Below are 19,390 nucleotides of genomic sequence, written 5' to 3' on the forward strand. Positions count from 1 at the left end.
ATGGACGCCATTTTTGATTTTGTGTCTGTATATACCGTCCATCTACGCACTCATACAGGCGAAAGGCCCTATAAGTGCATTGATTGTGACCAAGACTTTGCCCAGCTATCTAACTTAAAAAGTCATGTCAAGAAACATAACAAGCGCTGTCAGCCTCTGAAGTGTCCATATTGCAAAATGAAGTTCAGTAATTCAGAGGAATTGCTTGCTCGTATTGAAGTGGCACTCAGAGAAGACGAACCAGGACTCTGAGCCTGAGAGTAAAAACGAAGGATAACAGAAATGAGGCCACTCATACACCCCTTGTTTCTCTGAAAGAAAGGAGAAAAGGGAGGAGGGGATACTCAAATGCCACATTTGTGGGAAAGTGTTCCCTTTGGTCTGGTCTGCAGGTTCATATACGTATGCACACAGGGAAAAACCATATCTGTAAAGTATGTGGGAAAAGCCTTTAGTAATCGCCTCTTCATCAGTCGTATTCATGAGGTGACACACTGGTCCATTAAGCCTTACAACTGCACATGGTGTGGAAAGAGTTTCACGCAGTTGTCGTCTGCAAAAAAACATCCCTGCAAGGGTCTGAGGGAGAGTAATGACAGAGGAGCGGAAGAAGCCTTTCATATCTTTTACACATGCCACATCTGCGAAGAGAGATTTGTTCAGAGGCGTCAGTACAAACCCACCTGAAAACCCATGCTGATGTGAAGCTCTTTCGCTGTTTATTCTGTGACCAGCTGTTTAGTGTGATGTCAGAATTTGAAGAGCACCACCAATATTGCACCAAAGTTAGGGGGAGAAGATGACATCCAAATCTGAATTTAGGATTTGAAACCTAGAGCCCCTAATCAGCAAACTCGCAGCAAACCAGAGTGTCAAGAGTCATTCACCAGTCACCCAATTAGTATTTCCTGCAGCTGCTGATAGTCACCCATTTCAGAACCTTGGACAGAGTTCAGCTTCCTCTGCCTCATTGCTGAACTGTGAACCTACCCACAGCAAAAACAAAGTGGTCATCTGTCATCACAAACACATCCCAATAAAAGCCATTGCTACAACTCTGCGCCCCTTCCAAACATGCATTATACCTAAAACAATCTCACCCCACTTGTATCAAAGTTGAACAGTCTAGATCGTAAATCTGACCCGAGGAAGTACTTCTGCCCACGTTGTGGAAGACTTTTCAGACACACAGGAAAGACTCCCAGCCCACATGCTAACTCATGCCCACAGTCAGAGCTACACCTGTGACTGCTGTGGAAAGACCCTGGAAAGCTGGAAAAGCTTTGGCTTCACCAGCGAGTCCACAGGAACAGAAACTAGGACGGTTCTCATGTCCAAAGTGTCGCCAAGGTTTCCGCTTCGTTGGGCCCTACAAGCGGCACATGCTTTAGAACACCCTGAGTACCAGTGGATCGATGAGAGACCAAACAAAACTCTCCAAGGACTTGAACAGCAGCAGTGCCTTGCCTTATCAATGTGAGGAGTGCAACACCAGCTTCAGGACACTAGATTTGCTTTTCAATCATCAGCTTTGCCATTCCCTCACCAGGTGACCATAGTATGTTGGTACAGGACGACACTATGATTACTCTCCCTCGACACATGAACATGGTGTACCTTCCAACATGAATGGATTTGACCCTCACATGAACAGTGGCATAACACACTCCCATCAGGAACTCCACCATACCTACTACCCTTCTCCGCCTCTTCAAGCAAACCACCCACGAGGTTCACATCTCCTTCATTACTTTTCCAATCATTCAGACCTACTACATTCACTGTCACCCCTTATACCTGTGCCTCCCCCAATGCAACACCCAGGTTTCCAACCAGGCCTCCGGTCTTATGACTCCACCCAGCCGCTCACAAGCCCTCTATCGCCACTGTACTCACAGGTAAAGACCATTCCATACCCTAACAGAAAAGATGGGAATGTAAACAGGAAGCGGAGTAGAATTTATGGGAATGCGACTAAACGTGCTGCTAGATCCAAGGAGGACAAGGCGACAATGAGAGGTTTGGATTGTGCGGAGTGTGGTGTTCAGTTTCCTGCTGTCTCACAACTCTATGAGCATTATTTGCAGCATGCAAGGGGAGAGGTGTAAGAAGTGAAAATGAGGAACCTTTTTCTATCCCAAAGGCACGTTATCCCCCCATCTCTTTCTCAGAGGTTTACCTCTATCAGTTTAGAAATTACTCATACGTCAACCAACAGTGGCATTTTTAACACATAAGAGGTTGTTGTATTGATGTGTTTGAGTGAATATTCTGTTGAATGGAGATTGTTACTCTGGTTGCTTGTTGGTCATTAGGGAAGCTGATTACTTTTGGTTGTTATTTGAATTACTTACACTATGATCAATTTTAAATTGACAGTATTTTATTTTTCGTTGGCAAGTGTCCCTTAATCTGAAAAGATGGTCAGTGCTTTTATACACTTCAGTAGTTTTAGCAGGTTTTGAGACGAGGACAGATCATGGCCTGCAATCTATTTTTCAATGGAAGTTTGACTGTAAATTACAATGCTTGATCATGGAACATTAAGAGGTATGACAATGTCATTGTTAACCTCTTCCTGTCAGACTCTGATTCTCAACTGATGATTTATGTAATTTAGGCTACCAATACAAGTGATTAACATCTATTTTAATTCTGTCCATTTATTTAAAAGAAAATTATAAACCTCATGTTTTGCATGTTAGTCTTTTATTCTGTGGTTGTGTTCATTTGTAACTTATGCAAAAATAATATTTTCACTGCCAGTACTCTAGTCGCTTTTTAACCATTGTACAACATTCCTCATGTTTACAGAAAGTTATTTTGTTTAGAAAAAGCAGTTCTTGTTCTGTTGCTGATGAACTGACAGCTGTTTACATACTGTATATTTTACTTTCCAGTTTCACTCAGTTATTAATGTGTCAGACAAAAATAAAAGCCACCTTTCTAATGTTGTGCTTATTTAATTGCAAACATATTGCCTAGCACAAGTACATATGTAAGCATACAGGACACATCGTGTGGGATTCACATGCTGGTTCGAATGATTTTGTTGTCGAAAGCCCTTTAAAGGCACTGCTCTCATGGAACTATTGAATGGTTTTGTAGTTTGCTCACTGTGGAGAACAAACTAATTTTCCCCAGATGATAGGGAGTCAATGAAACGGTTCAAAATTTTGCAAGACTAACTTTGAATTCAGATTCATGTGTTATGGACTCCATTTTAATTTTAAGAACATGTGTGAGGCTAATTTCAATTGTTACTAAATGTAATTACTATTTAGGAATTCCATTTTTTTGGCGCCCTTATGTATAGTGTAAAATTGTAACAAAGCGTTATTATAATGGGAGGCGCCGCTAATAGTTTATTACGGTTACAGACGACAATGGGGCGTGATCCAAATGTGCGGCAGTAAATCAGTCACGCCACGGTCAAAACTTTGCGGTGAAAAAAAATGTATTCGCAATTCTATCGGATGCGCACCGGTTGACATCAAACATGAAAAAGATGCATATAATTTAGTTATAATGTAAATATGTGTATTCTTCTGCAAGCAAGAGTTTACCCGTATCGTTGAAATATTTGACACCATTGCAATAAACCGCAAGGAACAGAGGATCCATTGAATATTGAGGAGCAAGCAAGGTAGGCGACAGAATTTGAGGTTATTAACGTTCACAGACATATTCTATCCATGAAATCTTGCACCAATTAGTTACCGAGTTATCCTGCGTGAAGGTGTTCTGTTTTGATCAAAATATGTTATCTTTACTGCGAAGGCTATATACTGAAGAAATTACACACATGTTATTTAACCATGCTGGAAAAGTAGTCTGATCGGTGACCAGAGTATGATTCTACAGCTGACAGACTGTTTATAATAAGCCTTAGCAATGAGGACCAAATGTTCAAGCCATTTCTTTTTAATCATGCCCTATTGATGTGCCTACTAATCTCAAAGAATACAATAGGATGGAGACAGTATGTGGTAAAGGAGGGACATTGGATGGTGACATGCTGATGGTCATTGTTAAACAAGACCATATTTTTATTTAACCAGGCAAGTCAGTTATGAACAAATTCTTATTTTCAATGACGACCTAGGAACAGTGGGTTAACTGCCTGTTCAGGGGCAGCTCGGGGGTTTGAACTTGCAGCCTTCCGGTTACTAGTTCAACGCTCTAACCACTAGGCTACCCTGCCGCCCCATATAGAGCAGATGTCCAATGGTCCACTGTCATCTGACACGCTCATCAAACAGGAGCAAGAAGAGGGCCTAGAACAAGGCACTACAGGTGGGTCCAAATAAGGGTTTAGGAGCCTGCAAGCCAACACTTGCACAGAAACTGAATTGTAGTATTGATCATTTTACAACACGATACAATATATTAGTCTCTTATTTTCAACCTTGATTCTCAACACATTTTCTTCCTTCGCTCCTGCTATCCCACTAAATCACGGTTGAGCTTCAGCTCCAGATGACCAACTCCCTGAGGAAACACACCCTGGAAGAAACAGAGAAGGAAGGGAAGACAGGAGAGGTGCTGGTCTGCTGTTAAGACTGAGGATGTCTCTGGGTCAGACTCCAGTTGGTGCTGCAGACTGTGTCAGCGCTGCTTCAGTTCCTCCTGGCAGCTGACGGGACACTGTTGTTCTGGCATCGCGGGGGAGGACCGGGTTGCCCACGGCCACAAGGTCAAACTGGAGTTCCAGTGCCCAGTGTGTGGCGACCGCTTCCTCCACGCCTTCATCATGCACAAGCGCAGTCACATGGGCCAGTCCCAGTACGTCTGTGGGGTCTGTGGACGGACGCTCAAGAGCCTGTGCATGCTGTCCTCCCACAAGTGCTCACACTCCGCCGGGCCAAGGGACTGTGGCTGAACGACAGCAGTGCCATGACTGCAGCCAGAGCTTCTGCAACCTGCGGCACTCAGAAGCCACCGGGAGAGACAGCACGGAGAGGAGAGGAACTGGGAGGATGAGGAGGACAGGGTGGTGAGAGAGGAAGCGGAGGGAAGCACTGCAGTAATCTCTATTGATTCAACCTGAGTTTCAGGTAAGGCTGGTTCTTTATTAGTATTTCCTCTTGTTTAGGCTATGGATTCACCTCTCATTTGCAAGGTACTTGGAAGTCTGTGAACTTGTGTCTTGAATACAATTATTCTGATCTAGATATGATATGCATCTTGTTATTTTCTCTTTTCAATGACTCAATATTTACCTGTATTTGACAATCTTTCCTCTTTGCAGCAAATCACCACATCACTTGTGTATCCACTGGTTCACCTGACCCTGTCTAATTGCTTTCTCTTCTAGTAGCCCAGCCTCCCCAGTCTCCTCAGTGCCACCAGTGTTTCATGACCTTTCAGGATGCAGAGACAGAAGAGAGGTATTTACGCTTCAAGCACCCAGTGAAGTATGAGAGACATCTCAGAGGTCGCACAGTGTTTGCCTGCTGTGTCTGCGACCGAACATTCCCCTCCTCCCGCCTGCTCTCAGCTCACCAACGCACCCACAGCAAGTGGAATCTGCCCCCTACTGGACCAGAAGACTCTCTCCAAGAAAGAACAGATGGAGGAGAGGCTGAGGGTATATAGAATTTTATAATGTTTTTAATACAGTCTATGTACTTATTATTTCTTTCAGTTTTCACATGTTTTATAATTCTTTATTTTCTGTGTTTTATAAAAAATATTACAATGATTCTATTATCACACACCGAATATGTGCAGTGAAATGTGTTATTTTACAGGGTCAGCCATAGTAGTACGGCACCCCTGGAGAAAATAGGGGTCAACTGTCTTGCTCAAGGACACATCGACAGATCTTTCACCGTGTCGGCATGTTATTTCAGGTATAGACAATGAAAAAAACAGAGCTGGTCCAATGAGCTGTGAGCACTGTCATATCATCTTCAATGACCCTCGAACCTGGGAACGTCACATGACGGCCAAGCACCCCCCATCCCTGTCGACACCTACTTCACCAGGGAATGCCTACCTGACTTCTAGACCTGCCAGGGGTCAACTACGACCCTATCGCTGCTCCTCCTGTGGAGAGAGATTCATACAGGAAAGCACCCTGACCAAACACTGCACCGAGGCACACGCCAGCTGAGAGAGGATGGTTCTGGGAGCATAGATACCAAGATGAAGAGGACAAGAGGTAAGTTGGAGTGATCTATATATATGATTGTTTTCCAGGAGTGCCTTGACTAACTATTTATAAAGTTGTTTAACGAAGAAATTACATGTCACTTATGAGATTTATCCTATAATTTCATTGTAGGTCTTAGTGTCAACCCTTATGCCAACTTTCTCCAACAAGAAACAGAATCTTCACTAAATCTATTTTGAATTAATATCTCTTTTAGGGCTGTGACAATACCAGTATTGCAATATTTTTTTCCATGCCAAAAATGAAAACGCGAGGCAGACTTTACTCTTTGTTCCTTTTTATTTTCCAAGCTATAGCTTTGAAAATAAATAAGTGATTCTGGATGAAAACATAACGATGTTTGTTTCCAACTTCAAGGCTGTTTCCCCAAAGAAGTTAAATCCACTTTGTGTTTTGTTTCGTTGCCACAATACTGGTATCGTCCCGGCTCTAACAACTTGAAAAGCACCCGTGTCAAAATGGAGTAGTTTTCAAAATAAAAGCCTGACCATATTTATTAGAGATTCACATTAAAAAAAAAAAAATTATCCTGTACCCTGATTTAAGATGAAAACAGACCAAACCAGCATTTCATCATTTTGATAGCAATAATGTCTGTACTATGGCATGTAAACTACATGAAAAAAAGTATGTGAACACCTGCTCATCGAACATCTCATCCAAAATCATGGATATTAATATGGAATTGGTCCTCCCTTTACTGCTATAACAGCCTCCACTCTTTTGGGAAGGCTTTCCATTAGATGTTGGAACATTGCTTCCATTCAGCCACGAGCATTAGTGAGGTCTGGTACTGATGTTAAAGGACAGGATCTGCTCTACAGTCCGAGTTCCAATTCATCCTAAAAGTGTCTTCCATGGGGTTGAGGTTATGCTCTAGCAGGCCCAGTCAAGCCCACAATCACCTCAACAAACCATTTCTGTATGGACCTCGCTTTGTGGACGGTGGCATTGTAATGCTGAAACAGGAAAGGGCCTTCCCCGAACTGTTGCCACAAAGTTGGAAGCACTGAATCGTCAAGAATGTCATTGTATGCTGTAGAGGTAAGATTTCCCTTCACTTGAACTAATGGGCCTAGCACAAACCATGAATAACCATTATTCCTCCTCCACCACACTTTACAATTGGCACTATGCATTGGTGCAGGTAGCGTTCTCCTGGCATCTGCCAAACCCAGATTCATCCATCGGACTGCCAGATGGTGAAGCGTGATTCATCACTCCAGAGAATGTTTTCCCACTGCTCCAAATCCAATGGTGGCGAGCTTTACACCTCTCAAGCTGACGCTTGGCATTGTACATGGTTATCTTAGGCTTGTGTATGGCTGCTCGGCCATGGAAACCCATGCCATGAAGCTCTCAATGAACCGTTCTTGTGCTGATGTTGCTTCCAGAAGCAATTTGGAACTCGGTAGTGAGTGTTGCAACTAGTTCTGACAAGGTGACAGTATTACAGGCACACATGGTCATGAGGCTGGCACCGTCAAATTCGTCACCTCCCTAGGAGAGGTGACCATTTATTGTCAGGTTGCCTGGATCTTTTAACTTAAACTTCAACTCAAGCTCTGATGCTGCATTGATCGTTTGTCAGCTTGTGTAGTCTAAAATGAACCAAATCTGCTGCTTTTGTATGCTGCCTTTGTATGCCATTTTCTATTTGTCTCTAGGTCACTCTGACATCAATGCAAATGTGATAAAAAATCTAATCAAACACTTAATGAGAGCCCATGAGCATCATGTTGCTGCAACATTTCTATAGGCTATGCAAAAATTGATCAAACACTTAATGAGAGCTCATGATCATGTTGTGGTGCAATTGAAAGAGGAGGATCCCATCAGCTTTCAACAGGCTAGGCCTACTATCTATTTCTCAACTTTCCTATTATTCGTGCTTCTCTTTAAAACAGGAGTATAGCCTATCTGGCTGGAATGAAAATGAACCACAAGAAAAGCGTCCTCCATTCACGATTTAAGTGCATAGATTACATGTATTTTTTTCTGCAAACCCTGTTTTGAGACAGTTACATGATAATGGTCCAATATAAACCAAAACACATTTCACACATATGTTATTTAGTATACAGTGCCTTCAGAAAAGTATTCAGACCCCTTTACTTTTTCCACAATTTGTAACTTTACAGCCTTATTCTAAAATGGATTTTAAAAATAACTTATCCTCAGCAATCTACACACAATACCCCATAAAGCGAAAACAAGTTTTTAGAATTTTTTTGCAAAGGTAATGCAAATGTAAACAGAAATGCCTTATGTAAGTAAGTATTCAGACCCTTTGCTATGAGATTCAAAATTGAGCTCCAGTGCATCCTGTTTCCATTGATCATCCTTGAGATGTTTCTACAACTTGTTTGGTGTCCACCTGTGATAAATTCAATTGATTGGACATGACTTTGAAAGGCACACACCTGTCTATATAATGTCCTAAAGTTGACAGTGCATGTCAGAGCAAAAACCAAGCCATGAGGTCGAAGGAATTGTCCGTAGAGCTCCGGGACTGGATTGTGTCGAGGCACAGACATGAAGGGTACCAAAACATGGCTGCAGCATTGAAGGTCCCCAAGAACACAGTGGCCTCCATCATTCTTAAATGGAGGATGTTTTGAACCACCAAGACTTCCTGGCCACCCGGCCAAACTGAGCAATCGGGGGAGAAGGTCCTTGGTCAGGGAGGTGACCAAGAACCCGATGGTCACTCTGTCAGAGCTACAGAGTTCCTCTGTGGAGATGGGAGAATCTTCCAGAAGGACAGCCATCTCTGCAGCACTCCACCAATCAGGCCTTTATGGTAGAGGGGCCAGACGGAGCAATGTACAGAGATCCTTGATGAAAACCTGCTCCAGAGCCCTCAGGACCTCAAACTGGGGGTGAAGGTTCACCTACCAACAGGACAACAACCCTAAGCACACAGGCAAGACAACGCAGGAGTGGCTTTGGATCAAGTCTCAATGTACTTGAGTTGCCCAGACTTGAACCCGATCGAACATCTTTGGAGAGACCTGAAAATAGCTGTGCAGCAACCCTACACATCCACCCTGACAGAGCTTTAGAGGATCTGCAGAGAAGAATGGGAGAAACTCCCCAAATACAGGTGTGCCAAGCTTGTAGCGTCATACCCAAGAAGACTCGAGGCTGTAATCACTGCCAAAGGTGCTTCAACAAAGTACTGAGTAAAGGGTCTGAATACTTATGTGAATGTCATATTTCAGTGTTTATTTTTTTTATAAATTTGCAAACATTTCTAAAAAACCTGTTTTTGCTTTGTCATTATGGAGTGTTGTGTGGATGAGGAAAAAAAGCCATTTAATCATTTTTTAGAATAAAGATCTAACGTAACAAAATGTTGAAAAAGTCAAGGGGTCTGAATACTTTCCAAAGGCACTGTATGTAAAGACAATATTAAATCAATAATAGTGTGATTGGTGACAATATCAGCCTGTCACTTGTGAGTGATATATTATCACTTGTGAATTATGCCCAGTTTAAGGCAAACAGCGCTTGCTTATTTTTTTTTGGTGCTACTTTTTTCAAATCATAGCTGCACACCTCATGTAGCCTGGCCTATATGCTATGATAAGGTTTGTATCACAACTAAAGTGGCCAAATAACTGCTTAAAATTAATCACATTAATCCGCTTTACAATGGGTTTAAAGCCTAACTGGCATACATACTGTGTGCAGAGCTTGAGTTTCAAGTTTGTGGCAGGTAATTTTCACAATAAATGCACCTTCATAATAAAAGCATTAAATGCATAATCTCATTTGTGGTCACTTTTGAGAATGGTGTTTTCCTGCTAATGGAACATTTGCGCTTTTAGCATTCTGCCGTGTGCGCATTGCTGGGCTTATAATGTGAAGAAATAGCCTAACAGTTTATCAACCGGTTTAAGCAAACATTTCTCATCTGTTCCGTCAGGGTCATTGCTTAAAACAGATTTTTTTTATGCTAGAAATGGTATTAATTTGGGATCTATCGCATCCCACAAATGTCCCAGACTATGTTTGGAATATTTATTTCTCGCACAGAATAAAGTAGGTCAACTTTTTGTACTACGGCGGATAGTCATTTGTTAGGCCTACTCATCTTGTTGGCTGACGAAAAGTAAATGCAGACAGTTCTTCCAATATCTTCAACATGCGCCTCGGAATTGGATAAGAATGTGTGCAGTTGTCTGTCTTCACTTGTAGCCTGTGAGAAAGACCCAATCACGTGACTGCGAGCCATGTGAGTGAGAGGTGCTTCGACACGCAGCCGGGAGAAGGGAATTGTAATTATTGTATTCAGCCCAAGGGCACAACAGTCACTGGCCGCAAAAAGAATTTTTAGGGGGCATTACAGCCATAGAAAGGGGATGCAGCTGGGGTTTTCAAGGCTCTTCAAATTGTGAATCAGACTGATGAAGTGTGTACAACCTATGCAAAAAAACAACAAAGTAGAGCTCATGCCTTTCATGTGACTTTTTTTCAAATCATCATTAGTTGCATCATGCAGCCAAGAATGTATTACAAATCAAAACACAACCCAAGTGAAGTTACATAACTCTAAATGAAGCATATAGGAGTAGCTGTTTCTTTGTTAACCGCTCTCAACACAAAATGTGTGCACTCCTCAAATTGTTTGGAGAAAATATATTTATTCAGCTATGTCCAATTGTATTCTTCATACTATAAAATAATGATACGGAATTTGAAGCAAATCTTGCCTGTTAAATGAACTAGTGGCCTACAGCCATATGGCATAGCCAGATCAGGGCCGAACATAACAAGAAAAATGCTATTCTGTTGTTCTGAAATAGACTACATTTTCTTCATATCATGTTTCTTTTGATCTGTCTAAAATAAATAATGGATTTATTATGATGGTGTAGGCTATATTACATGGATTTTAGACCTTTTAAAAAGTAGATGTTCTAAAAGTCTGCATCAGTGGCTTGTAGGCCATGTGTGGATGCCAGGAGATGCTCAATGTATTTATGTTCATTAACGGTCTGTGAGACTGACAGATATTTGCTTGAGATTCACAATTTCATGAACCCATGTTCTAGTTGCAACCAAGGACACACCATTTTTACACGCTACGCACTTCAGCACTCGGCTGTCCAGAGCTTGTGTGGCCTACCACTTCGCGGCTGAGCGGTTGTTGCTCCTAGACGTTTGCACTTCACAATAACAGCACAGTTGACCGGGGAAGCAGGGAAGAAATTTGACAAACTGACTTGTTGGAAAGTAGCATCCAATGACAGTGCTACCTTAAGTCACTGAGCTTTTCAGCAAGGCAATTCTACTGCCAATGTTTGTCTATGGAGATTGCATGGCTGTGTACTCGCAGCAATGGGTGTGACTGAAATAGCCAAATCCACTCATTTGAATGGGTGTCCACATACTTTTGTATATATAGGGTATGTTCCTCTAGAACAGTTAGTGAAAAAATAACAGAAGACCGTGTTTAAAAGTAAAATATAATTTATTTTCTCATGACCATTGTTGTTATCATGTATTTCTGTCTTAGAGAATATGTCTAGATCAATTAGTTGGAGGACATGGTGCTGCTGATCCAGGATTTGTAGTTGCAGACCTTGGTGTAGACACCAGGCTTGTTCCTCTGGGCACAGCCGTAACCCCAGGACACAACACCCTGCAGCTGACCATTGCACACCACGGGGCTACCGGAATCTCCCTAATAGAGATATGGGGAGACAGAAATTAAAGGTGAGCAGATTTGTTTCAGGGTATCAGTCAATCTAGGTTGAAGGATGGTTTTTGGGAATTCTAGAATCGTATTTTCATTAACTCTCTTATTGGATCAGTGGAAGTGCTTCAACTCAGCTTACCTGGCAAGAGTCCTTGCCTCCCTCCATGAAGCCAGCACAGAACATGTTGGAGGTGATCTGTCCAGGATAGGCGCTGTTGCAGCTGCTGCTGCTCAGGATGGGGGGATCCAGGCACCTCAGAGTGTCGAGATAGTTGCCTAGAGATGGGCAGAAGAGGATTAGTCTCTCGATCATTCTTTCTTTGGTTCTGAGTGGTCAGAGATATAATTTATCATCAGTTTGAGAAACAATGAATACCAAAAGTCTTTGTGGGCATATTGTTAATGCTACTCACTGCTGCTGCCGGATAGGTTGCCCCAGCCAGAGACCAGACAGCTGGTGCCAGAGTTGGCACAGCTGGAGTGCAGAGCCACAGTGCTCACATAGCTGTTCAGGGAGGTGGGCCTGCTCAGCTTGATCAGCATGATGTCGTTTTCCAGGTTGCGGCTGTTGTAACTGGGGTGCATGATGACCTTTACCGAGTCGATGAACTGCTCAGTGCCCTCGTTGACGGTAATGTCGTGCTCACCCAGACGCACCTGCATGCGGCTGGGGAGAGAGAGGGGAGGGTTAATCAGATGTACTCAGACAAATACAGTTTCATGTCAAACATACTGTAGATGGCTTTGGTAAATGTTTTTTGAAGAAAGTTTCATCAGTCACATATGACTTGTAGCAGTGAGCAGCAGACACCACCCATGTGCTGGAGATCAGGGAGCCACCACAGAAGTGGTAGCCAGACTTCAGTGATGCCTGGTAGGATGCAGAGTTCTTTCTGCACTCATACCCTCCGACAATCTTGTCATCCTCAATGGGGGGCAGCGACTGAGTGGGATGTAAAGGAGAAATCTTTGTAAAGAAAAAGGTCAAATGTACCAAACTTTTCAAACGGTGTATTATAGTATAGTTATACATGTATAGCTTATAGTATAGTTATACATGTATAGTTATAGCTTATAGTATACTTATATAGTTATATATGTATAGTTATAGCTTATAGTATACTTATATAGTTATATATGTATAGTTATAGCTTATAGTATACTTATATAGTTATAGCTTATAGTATAGCTATACATGTATAGTTATAGCTTATAGTATAGCTATACATGTATAGTTATAGCTTATAGTATAGCTATACATGTATAGTTATAGCTTAATCCAGTTTATTTTCATGCCGTCGCCAAGATTTTGACCCACTTATTCTTTCATGTTGAACAAACCGGTACTCACATGCCACAGCGAACAGAGCGAGAAGAAGAATAATGACCTTCATGGTTGTCTGTTTTTGCCTTGGCACTGAGCCACTGTCAGTCCTCTACCATTGGTCAGTCTCAAGGACATACATGTATACATTTCCATCGGTACCTGTCAAACAGTAACTTGCGTGTGAACGGACATATGGCTAACGAGGCTCCTCAAATGAGGATGTCTGCTTAACGGCATTATCTTACATCCCTATGTAAATTCCTAGAATGTTTAACTGAATAGACATTTTCCCTTTTTCTGACTCCTCATTGAAGCAATATAGAAATGTATATTCATACAGTGCTTGGTTTTTGTGTTACATACTTTCTCCAAAATAGATTCACTATGAGGCCACAAGGGGGCGTTTCATGACCTAGCATTTGAAGTAAGCCTGGCATTTTGCAACTGGTTTCGAGTATTGGTCAGAAAGGAGAGTGTGTCTAAGGGTTCCTCGGCTTCATTTATCAATATAGGCTGTTTGTTACGGAGCCTGTTTCTTTGATATAAAAAACAGTATAACAACATGGAATGTATAACAACATTAATCATATGATCATGATATCTAATTGTTGTAATGTAATATGTTTTTGTTCTTAACTGACTTGCCTAGTTAAATAAAGGTAAAATTAAAAAATTATTATTATTTTTTTTTTAAATGGTTTATTCACCTCAGAAATACCTATAGATGCGGTAAAGTATGATAGATGGTGTTACAAATACAGCAGAATGTCACTCATCATTTGTACATTTTCAGAATGTATTTGATTGGATATAAATTCATGAAAGGCTTTCTTTTTCAATATTCAGGGACAGGAAATTATTTTTAGATTGTGACTATAATCTATATAAATTAAATAGAATAATGTAATGCTCTGCATTAGTAATTTTTCTTGGCATTACAGGAAAAACATGGCAGACATGACAAAAATAAACATAACAAGGTTAATATGTTTGGTACAATGTAAACACAATAAATATAATAGATGTTTAGTCTGGACATGAACAGTTGGTACTGTTTAAGCTCAGTGAGATTATGATGTCATGGGGAATTGTTTCAGTCTTACAGGTGGTGTGTGACATGTAGGTGTGTTTGTGCGTGTTTATCTGAAGCATGTACCAAGTTGAGCTACTGATCAGCCAATTTCTCGCAAATCCAGTGCCGCCGTTCACTACACCTGAGATCATTCCAGTTTTTCTCTGGGTCATTGAAGGTGTTAACCTCAGCACAGTCCTCAGTAGAGTCGATAGAGGCAGTTCTTTGGCTCATCCCCAGGATTCAGTTCTGTCATTAGTGCTCTCATCCAGGATTCAAGTTCTGTCTGCTCTGTCAGTCTAATCCAGGATTACAGATGAATTCTGTTCTGCTCTCATCCCAGGATTCAGGTCTGTCTGCTCTCATCCCAGGACAGTTCTGTCTGCTCTCATCCCAGGGATTCAGTCCTGTCAGAGATGTGGGTACAAACTGGAACCAAACTTCTTCCATGCTTCAAGGCAGGTTTGATTCAGCATATTGTACCTTCTCTTTAGATCGGCCTTTTCTTCATCCAGGTTTTTGTTTGGACCTGTAGCTCGTCTCTGTTCAGTCAGGTTGTTGTTGCTGGTTCTATAAACTAACAACCTCTCCTCCAAACGGACAGTGACTCCATTATAGTAGACAAACAGCACCATGATCCCAGCCAGTAGTAGAAGGCACAGCAGGCCCAGACACGCTGCAGCAACTCTGGAACATCTCCCCATCGAGCCCTCAGAGCCGTAGTTACTTTCTCCAGGTCTACTTTGGTGTGGTGTCTTCTGTCTTGGTTCCAGAATCATGTCCTTTCAGGGTCTCTGCACTGACATATGACTGTAGTCCACTCATCAGAATCGCCAGTCTTGTTCCTCCCTTTTAATGCATTTTGTGTTGTCAATGATACACTCAGACAATCATGTTCTTTTCCTCCATCATTCCAATTCAACTATTACCTACACTGTATTCTAATAGGTCTCTGCTGCTCTGTGACTGCACTGTACTGGGTTTAAGACCCTAGGAACAGGAAGTTTTTTTTTTTACACCTGTGAGAAAGGAAATGACAACAGAACCACCCACCATGCAATTGTTAAAAGTGTTGCAAAATATACAACTAAGCTGCCACCTAAGTTGTGTGTATGAAAATAAGAATAAGAAAAATGCTGATGCTTGTCACTTCAGGTGGACATAATTCTTTCCCAGGTAGGGTAATGTCTGAGCATCAGATATAGGCCTACTGTTCACAGAAGTGCAAATCCTTGAGAAGATCAGATAATGTGGCCGGTGAAGTGGGTATATAATAAGTTTGTCTTCGTGATTGAGTCCTGTGTAGCAGCTTAAAAACACAATCATGCTAATGCTATTCTCCTGGCTCTGTTTGCTCGTTGCGTGTCAGTCCTTGCTTTACTTGTTGAGAGAAATTGTTTAAGTTCGCATTGGTGTCCATCCTGTGATAATACTCTGAATAGTGAATATTTACTGAACACAGGCACTCTCTGTTTGCATGAGTTGTATTTCCATGCAATTTCACACTGATTCTTTCTGTCTGTATTTCAGTCACTGTCCTGACAATTGAGGATGACAAGATTGTTGGAGGGTATGATTGCAGAAAGAACTCTGCTTCCTACCAGGCATCACTGCAGTCTGGTTACCACTTCTGTGGTGGCTCCCTGATCTCCAGCACATGGGTGGTGTCTGCTGCTCACTGCTACAAGTCATATGTGATGAAACTTTCTTCAAAACATCTACAGTATGTTTGACATTAAACTGTATTTGTACATCTGATTAACCCTTCCCAGCCACATTCAGGTGTCTAGGTGACCACACAACATTGTCCACGAGGGCACTGAGCTGTTCAACTCAGGGAAGGTCATCATGCACCCAGTTACAGCCAGCCGCAAACTGACAATGACCTGAAGCTGAACAAGCCTGCCTCCCTGAACAGCTACATGTGCACTGTGGTCATGCCCTGCCGCTATGCCAGCTCTGGCACCTACTGTATGGGGCAACCTACCCAGCAGAGGCTGTGAGTAGCATCAACAATATGCCCAGAAATACTTTTGGTATTTGTTGTTTATCAAACCAATTACAAATGATATCACTGACCACTCAGAACCAAAGGGAGAATGTTTGACATACTATCCTGTTTTGCCTTCTACTCCCAACCCACTGTTCTGCCTGGATCTCCCATGCTGAGCAGCAGCAGCTGTAATAGCACCTACCATGGACAGATCACTTCCAACATGTTCTGCGCTGGATTCATGGATGGAGGCAAGGAGTCTTGCCAGGTAACCAGAGCTGAATTCATAGCACATTTCTACCGTTGTCCTTTTATTTGATTTGTTAAAAGCTCTCATCTGTTGTGATTAACCAGCATCAACCAATACTTGAAAGATGCACCTCTAAACACCTTTCACTTGCCCTTCTTCCAGGGAGACCGTGGTGGGCAATGGGCAGCTGCAGGGTGCTGTGTCCTGGGGTTACAGTTGTGCCCAGACTAAGATCTGCAACTCCTGGATAAGCAGCACCATGTCCTCCAACTAATTGATTTAGACTGGAAGAGACTCATGATAACTGGTATGAGAAAATAAAAACACCATTCTTTAAAGTGCATTACTATGAGTGCAATATGTGCTTTTAGGAAAGTATGAAACGGGTATCTGGCTAGTGCTTATTATGTCTAACTTGTAAAGCATGAGTTGCAGACAACAACTAAATCGGTTCAATGCTGATTGTCCACTGTCCTATCCGTTTCCTCTCCATGCTAAAATGCACTGTTAGCTGGTAAGCTGTTTCCTGGAAACTTGATGACATGTGAATGAACTTCTGTCAGTGGAAATATGATGACTTGTGAACTAGCAACTGCAATAGACATGAGTAGAAAATACTTTTGTTCATCGCTTCTTAGGTTAATGGAACTTACCCAAATTTAGTCTTTCAGCTGCCACTATGGCCTATTTATTGCCTTACTTCCCTAATCTTACTACATTTGCACACACTGTATATATATTTTTCTATTGTGTTATTGACTGTATGTTTGTTTATCCCATGTGTAACTGTTGTTTTGTTTCGCACTGCTTCGCTTTATCTTGGCCAGGTCGCAGTTGTAAATGAGAACTTGTTCTCAACTGGCCTACCTGGTTGAATAAAGTGCTGAATTTTTAAAAATTTAGTAGAATATTTTGACAATATGCATACAATTAACCTAAATGTGTAGCTATTCAGCTAAGACAGTTAATGAATAAAGGTTTGTGTTCGTTTGTCTGCTGACTTAAATTGGTGAACTTCAAATGGCAAATGCCTCTTCGATGAGGTTTAACGAGGTTGGCATCCAAAAGATGTTGCATTACTGCAACTACATACTGGAGTCCAACCCTTATACTTTTCTTGAAAAACAAATAAAATACCCTACCATCTAACACTACACTCAAATACCACCACCATACTCCACAATTTAAATATATTTAGTCCTACCTCAGGCCAACAACCTGAAAGGATGGGACACCACTTAACACACCCTGTAACTCTGATGTCAAGTCTCACACACCCAAATACCTCTCTGCAGCTGCCACCACTACCTCAATTTTCTGTGACTTACGTTCCGTCCCTGCAGTACAGTTGATAACCATTGCTATAAAATGCTACAAATCCAATTTTACTGAAACATCACTTGTTGGCCTATCCCTCTGTACTGGTACAGATCTACAACTCACACCACTCCTCTCAGGATCCCTCCCCTTGACCCATCTTCCGCACTGCCTCAGTATATGATAACTTCTGCACTACTCTAACCCTGAAACCTCAACCTGCCTCTCGCATGGGACATTTCTAATCCCCAGCCCCATAGACACCACACAATTAACACATACCACTACTTTCCACAACTACATTCCTTTGTCACATGTCCTTCTGCACACTTCACACTAGGAGCCTTCCTCCTACACACTGCTGCTACATGAGCTAGACACCTGTAATAAAGTAATGTATTCGGGACACAGAAGCTCATACAGGATAATGTATCCTAACATCCCTGTCGGGCAAAGACCGCATCAAAACTCAAAAGAACAGACAATGACTTCTGTTTCACCACTCCCGCCACCCTGTCTGCGTCACACCAAACGACAACCTTCAAAAACACTGGGAATCTTCCCCTTCAGTTGGTCAACTTTTACATTTACTGCTACCCCAGTAAATCACTCCTTTCAATGGCACACCTTCATTGAGAGCAAAACAATTCACATTTCTTGGCTCCATTCACTTAATGTGGAGAGCCTTCTCCCTCTGACCAGCAGAAACACAAACAATTATCACAGACCACTTCTGGTTACCCTTACCGATTCCACAGCACCAAACTCTGTTTTCACCCACCCTGAAACCACAAATGGATCACCCAAAAGGCAAGGGTCCACGTTTAACAAATATGTCACTCCTACAATCACAGACTCATCTTTAATCTGACCCTAGGCCCTGAGAACTTCACCACACCTACCACCTCCGATGCTTCGACCTCATTAACTCACCTTTCTCCCCCTGTCTTAAGATGGCTCTGCTTACACTTTCTAACATTCTTATTTAACAAACCATCTCCCTTTTCCCGTCATTTTTAACCGACTCAAGCTCATCCTCATCTGTCCTCCCTCCCTATCTCTCTCTTTTAGACCTCCTCTGCCCTCCATTCCTCCTCCGCATTCAAAGTATACGTCTCCTTATGATAATACTGCACTTCTCCTGACATACATATTGTTCTTCCCTTATAGCAAATGCCTCACATATTCCTATTCCCTTTATCTAGCGCTGGGAACATGTGACAGTGGAATGGTGACGTCAATATTCAGCGACGCTCTACGGTTTGTGTACAATTTCAAGCTTGATGGGAGGGTTACGTTTAGAACAACTGCATCAAATGTGCCTTTGTTTTGTCTTATAATCGTGAGGTGAGTAAAATAAGATTTTATCCCACTAAGTGAATTGACATTTTCGAGATTAAAGCTAGCTAACTTGAAGCGCAGTGCCCTGCATAGCTTTATCAGCATCACCAGTAATATATGCGGAATGCGCAACCATTGCGGATGTGGTGCAGAAAAAAATGCGCATCGCTGCGACAAAAACGCAATTATAAAGGTGCTAGAAATC

At 42.0% G+C, this 19,390-nt stretch overlaps 1 protein-coding gene, 2 long non-coding RNA genes and 2 pseudogenes across 3 annotated transcripts; 3 read left to right on the forward strand and 2 right to left on the reverse strand.

The window, feature by feature from the left end:
* Nucleotides 1–3,387: 3,387 nt before the first annotated feature.
* LOC112246961 lies at nucleotides 3,388–4,846 on the forward strand. Its single transcript, XR_002952988.2, has 3 exons — nucleotides 3,388–3,646; nucleotides 4,221–4,296; nucleotides 4,474–4,846. It is a non-coding gene; the product is annotated as an uncharacterized LOC112246961 (long non-coding RNA).
* Nucleotides 4,847–4,941: 95 nt separating this feature from the next.
* Nucleotides 4,942–6,620, forward strand: LOC121840605. The gene is made up of 3 exons (XR_006079735.1): nucleotides 4,942–5,057; nucleotides 5,318–5,590; nucleotides 5,754–6,620. It is a non-coding gene; the product is annotated as an uncharacterized LOC121840605 (long non-coding RNA).
* A 5,018-nt stretch (nucleotides 6,621–11,638) lies between these two features.
* Nucleotides 11,639–12,746, reverse strand: LOC121840604 (trypsin-3-like). The gene is made up of 4 exons (XM_042304888.1): nucleotides 12,671–12,746; nucleotides 12,299–12,552; nucleotides 12,025–12,161; nucleotides 11,639–11,870 (listed from the first exon to the last, which is right to left on the reverse strand). The coding sequence occupies exons 2-4, from the start codon at nucleotides 12,546–12,548 to the stop codon at nucleotides 11,721–11,723; spliced, it is 537 nt and encodes a 178-aa protein (XP_042160822.1). The 5' UTR covers nucleotides 12,549–12,552; nucleotides 12,671–12,746; the 3' UTR covers nucleotides 11,639–11,720.
* A 1,553-nt stretch (nucleotides 12,747–14,299) lies between these two features.
* Nucleotides 14,300–15,171, reverse strand: LOC121840558 (annotated as a pseudogene).
* Nucleotides 15,172–15,417: 246 nt separating this feature from the next.
* Nucleotides 15,418–16,865, forward strand: LOC121840559 (annotated as a pseudogene).
* The last annotated feature ends 2,525 nt before the right edge of the window (nucleotides 16,866–19,390 follow it).

Source organism: Oncorhynchus tshawytscha, linkage group LG23 (genome assembly GCF_018296145.1).
Source record: "Oncorhynchus tshawytscha isolate Ot180627B linkage group LG23, Otsh_v2.0, whole genome shotgun sequence".
NCBI lineage: Eukaryota > Metazoa > Chordata > Actinopteri > Salmoniformes > Salmonidae > Oncorhynchus > Oncorhynchus tshawytscha.

Coding starts and splice junctions, on each gene's coding strand:
- LOC121840604 (XM_042304888.1), bottom strand. CDS start 12,548: ATGCAGGTGCGTCTGGGTGAGCACGACATTACCGTCAACGAGGGCACT. Junction 12,162..12,298: donor CAACCTATCCGGCAGCAGCA/GTGAGTAGCATT, acceptor GCCCATCTCTAG/GCAACTATCTCGACACTCTG. Junction 11,871..12,024: donor GAGGCAAGGACTCTTGCCAG/GTAAGCTGAGTT, acceptor TATCTCTATTAG/GGAGATTCCGGTAGCCCCGT.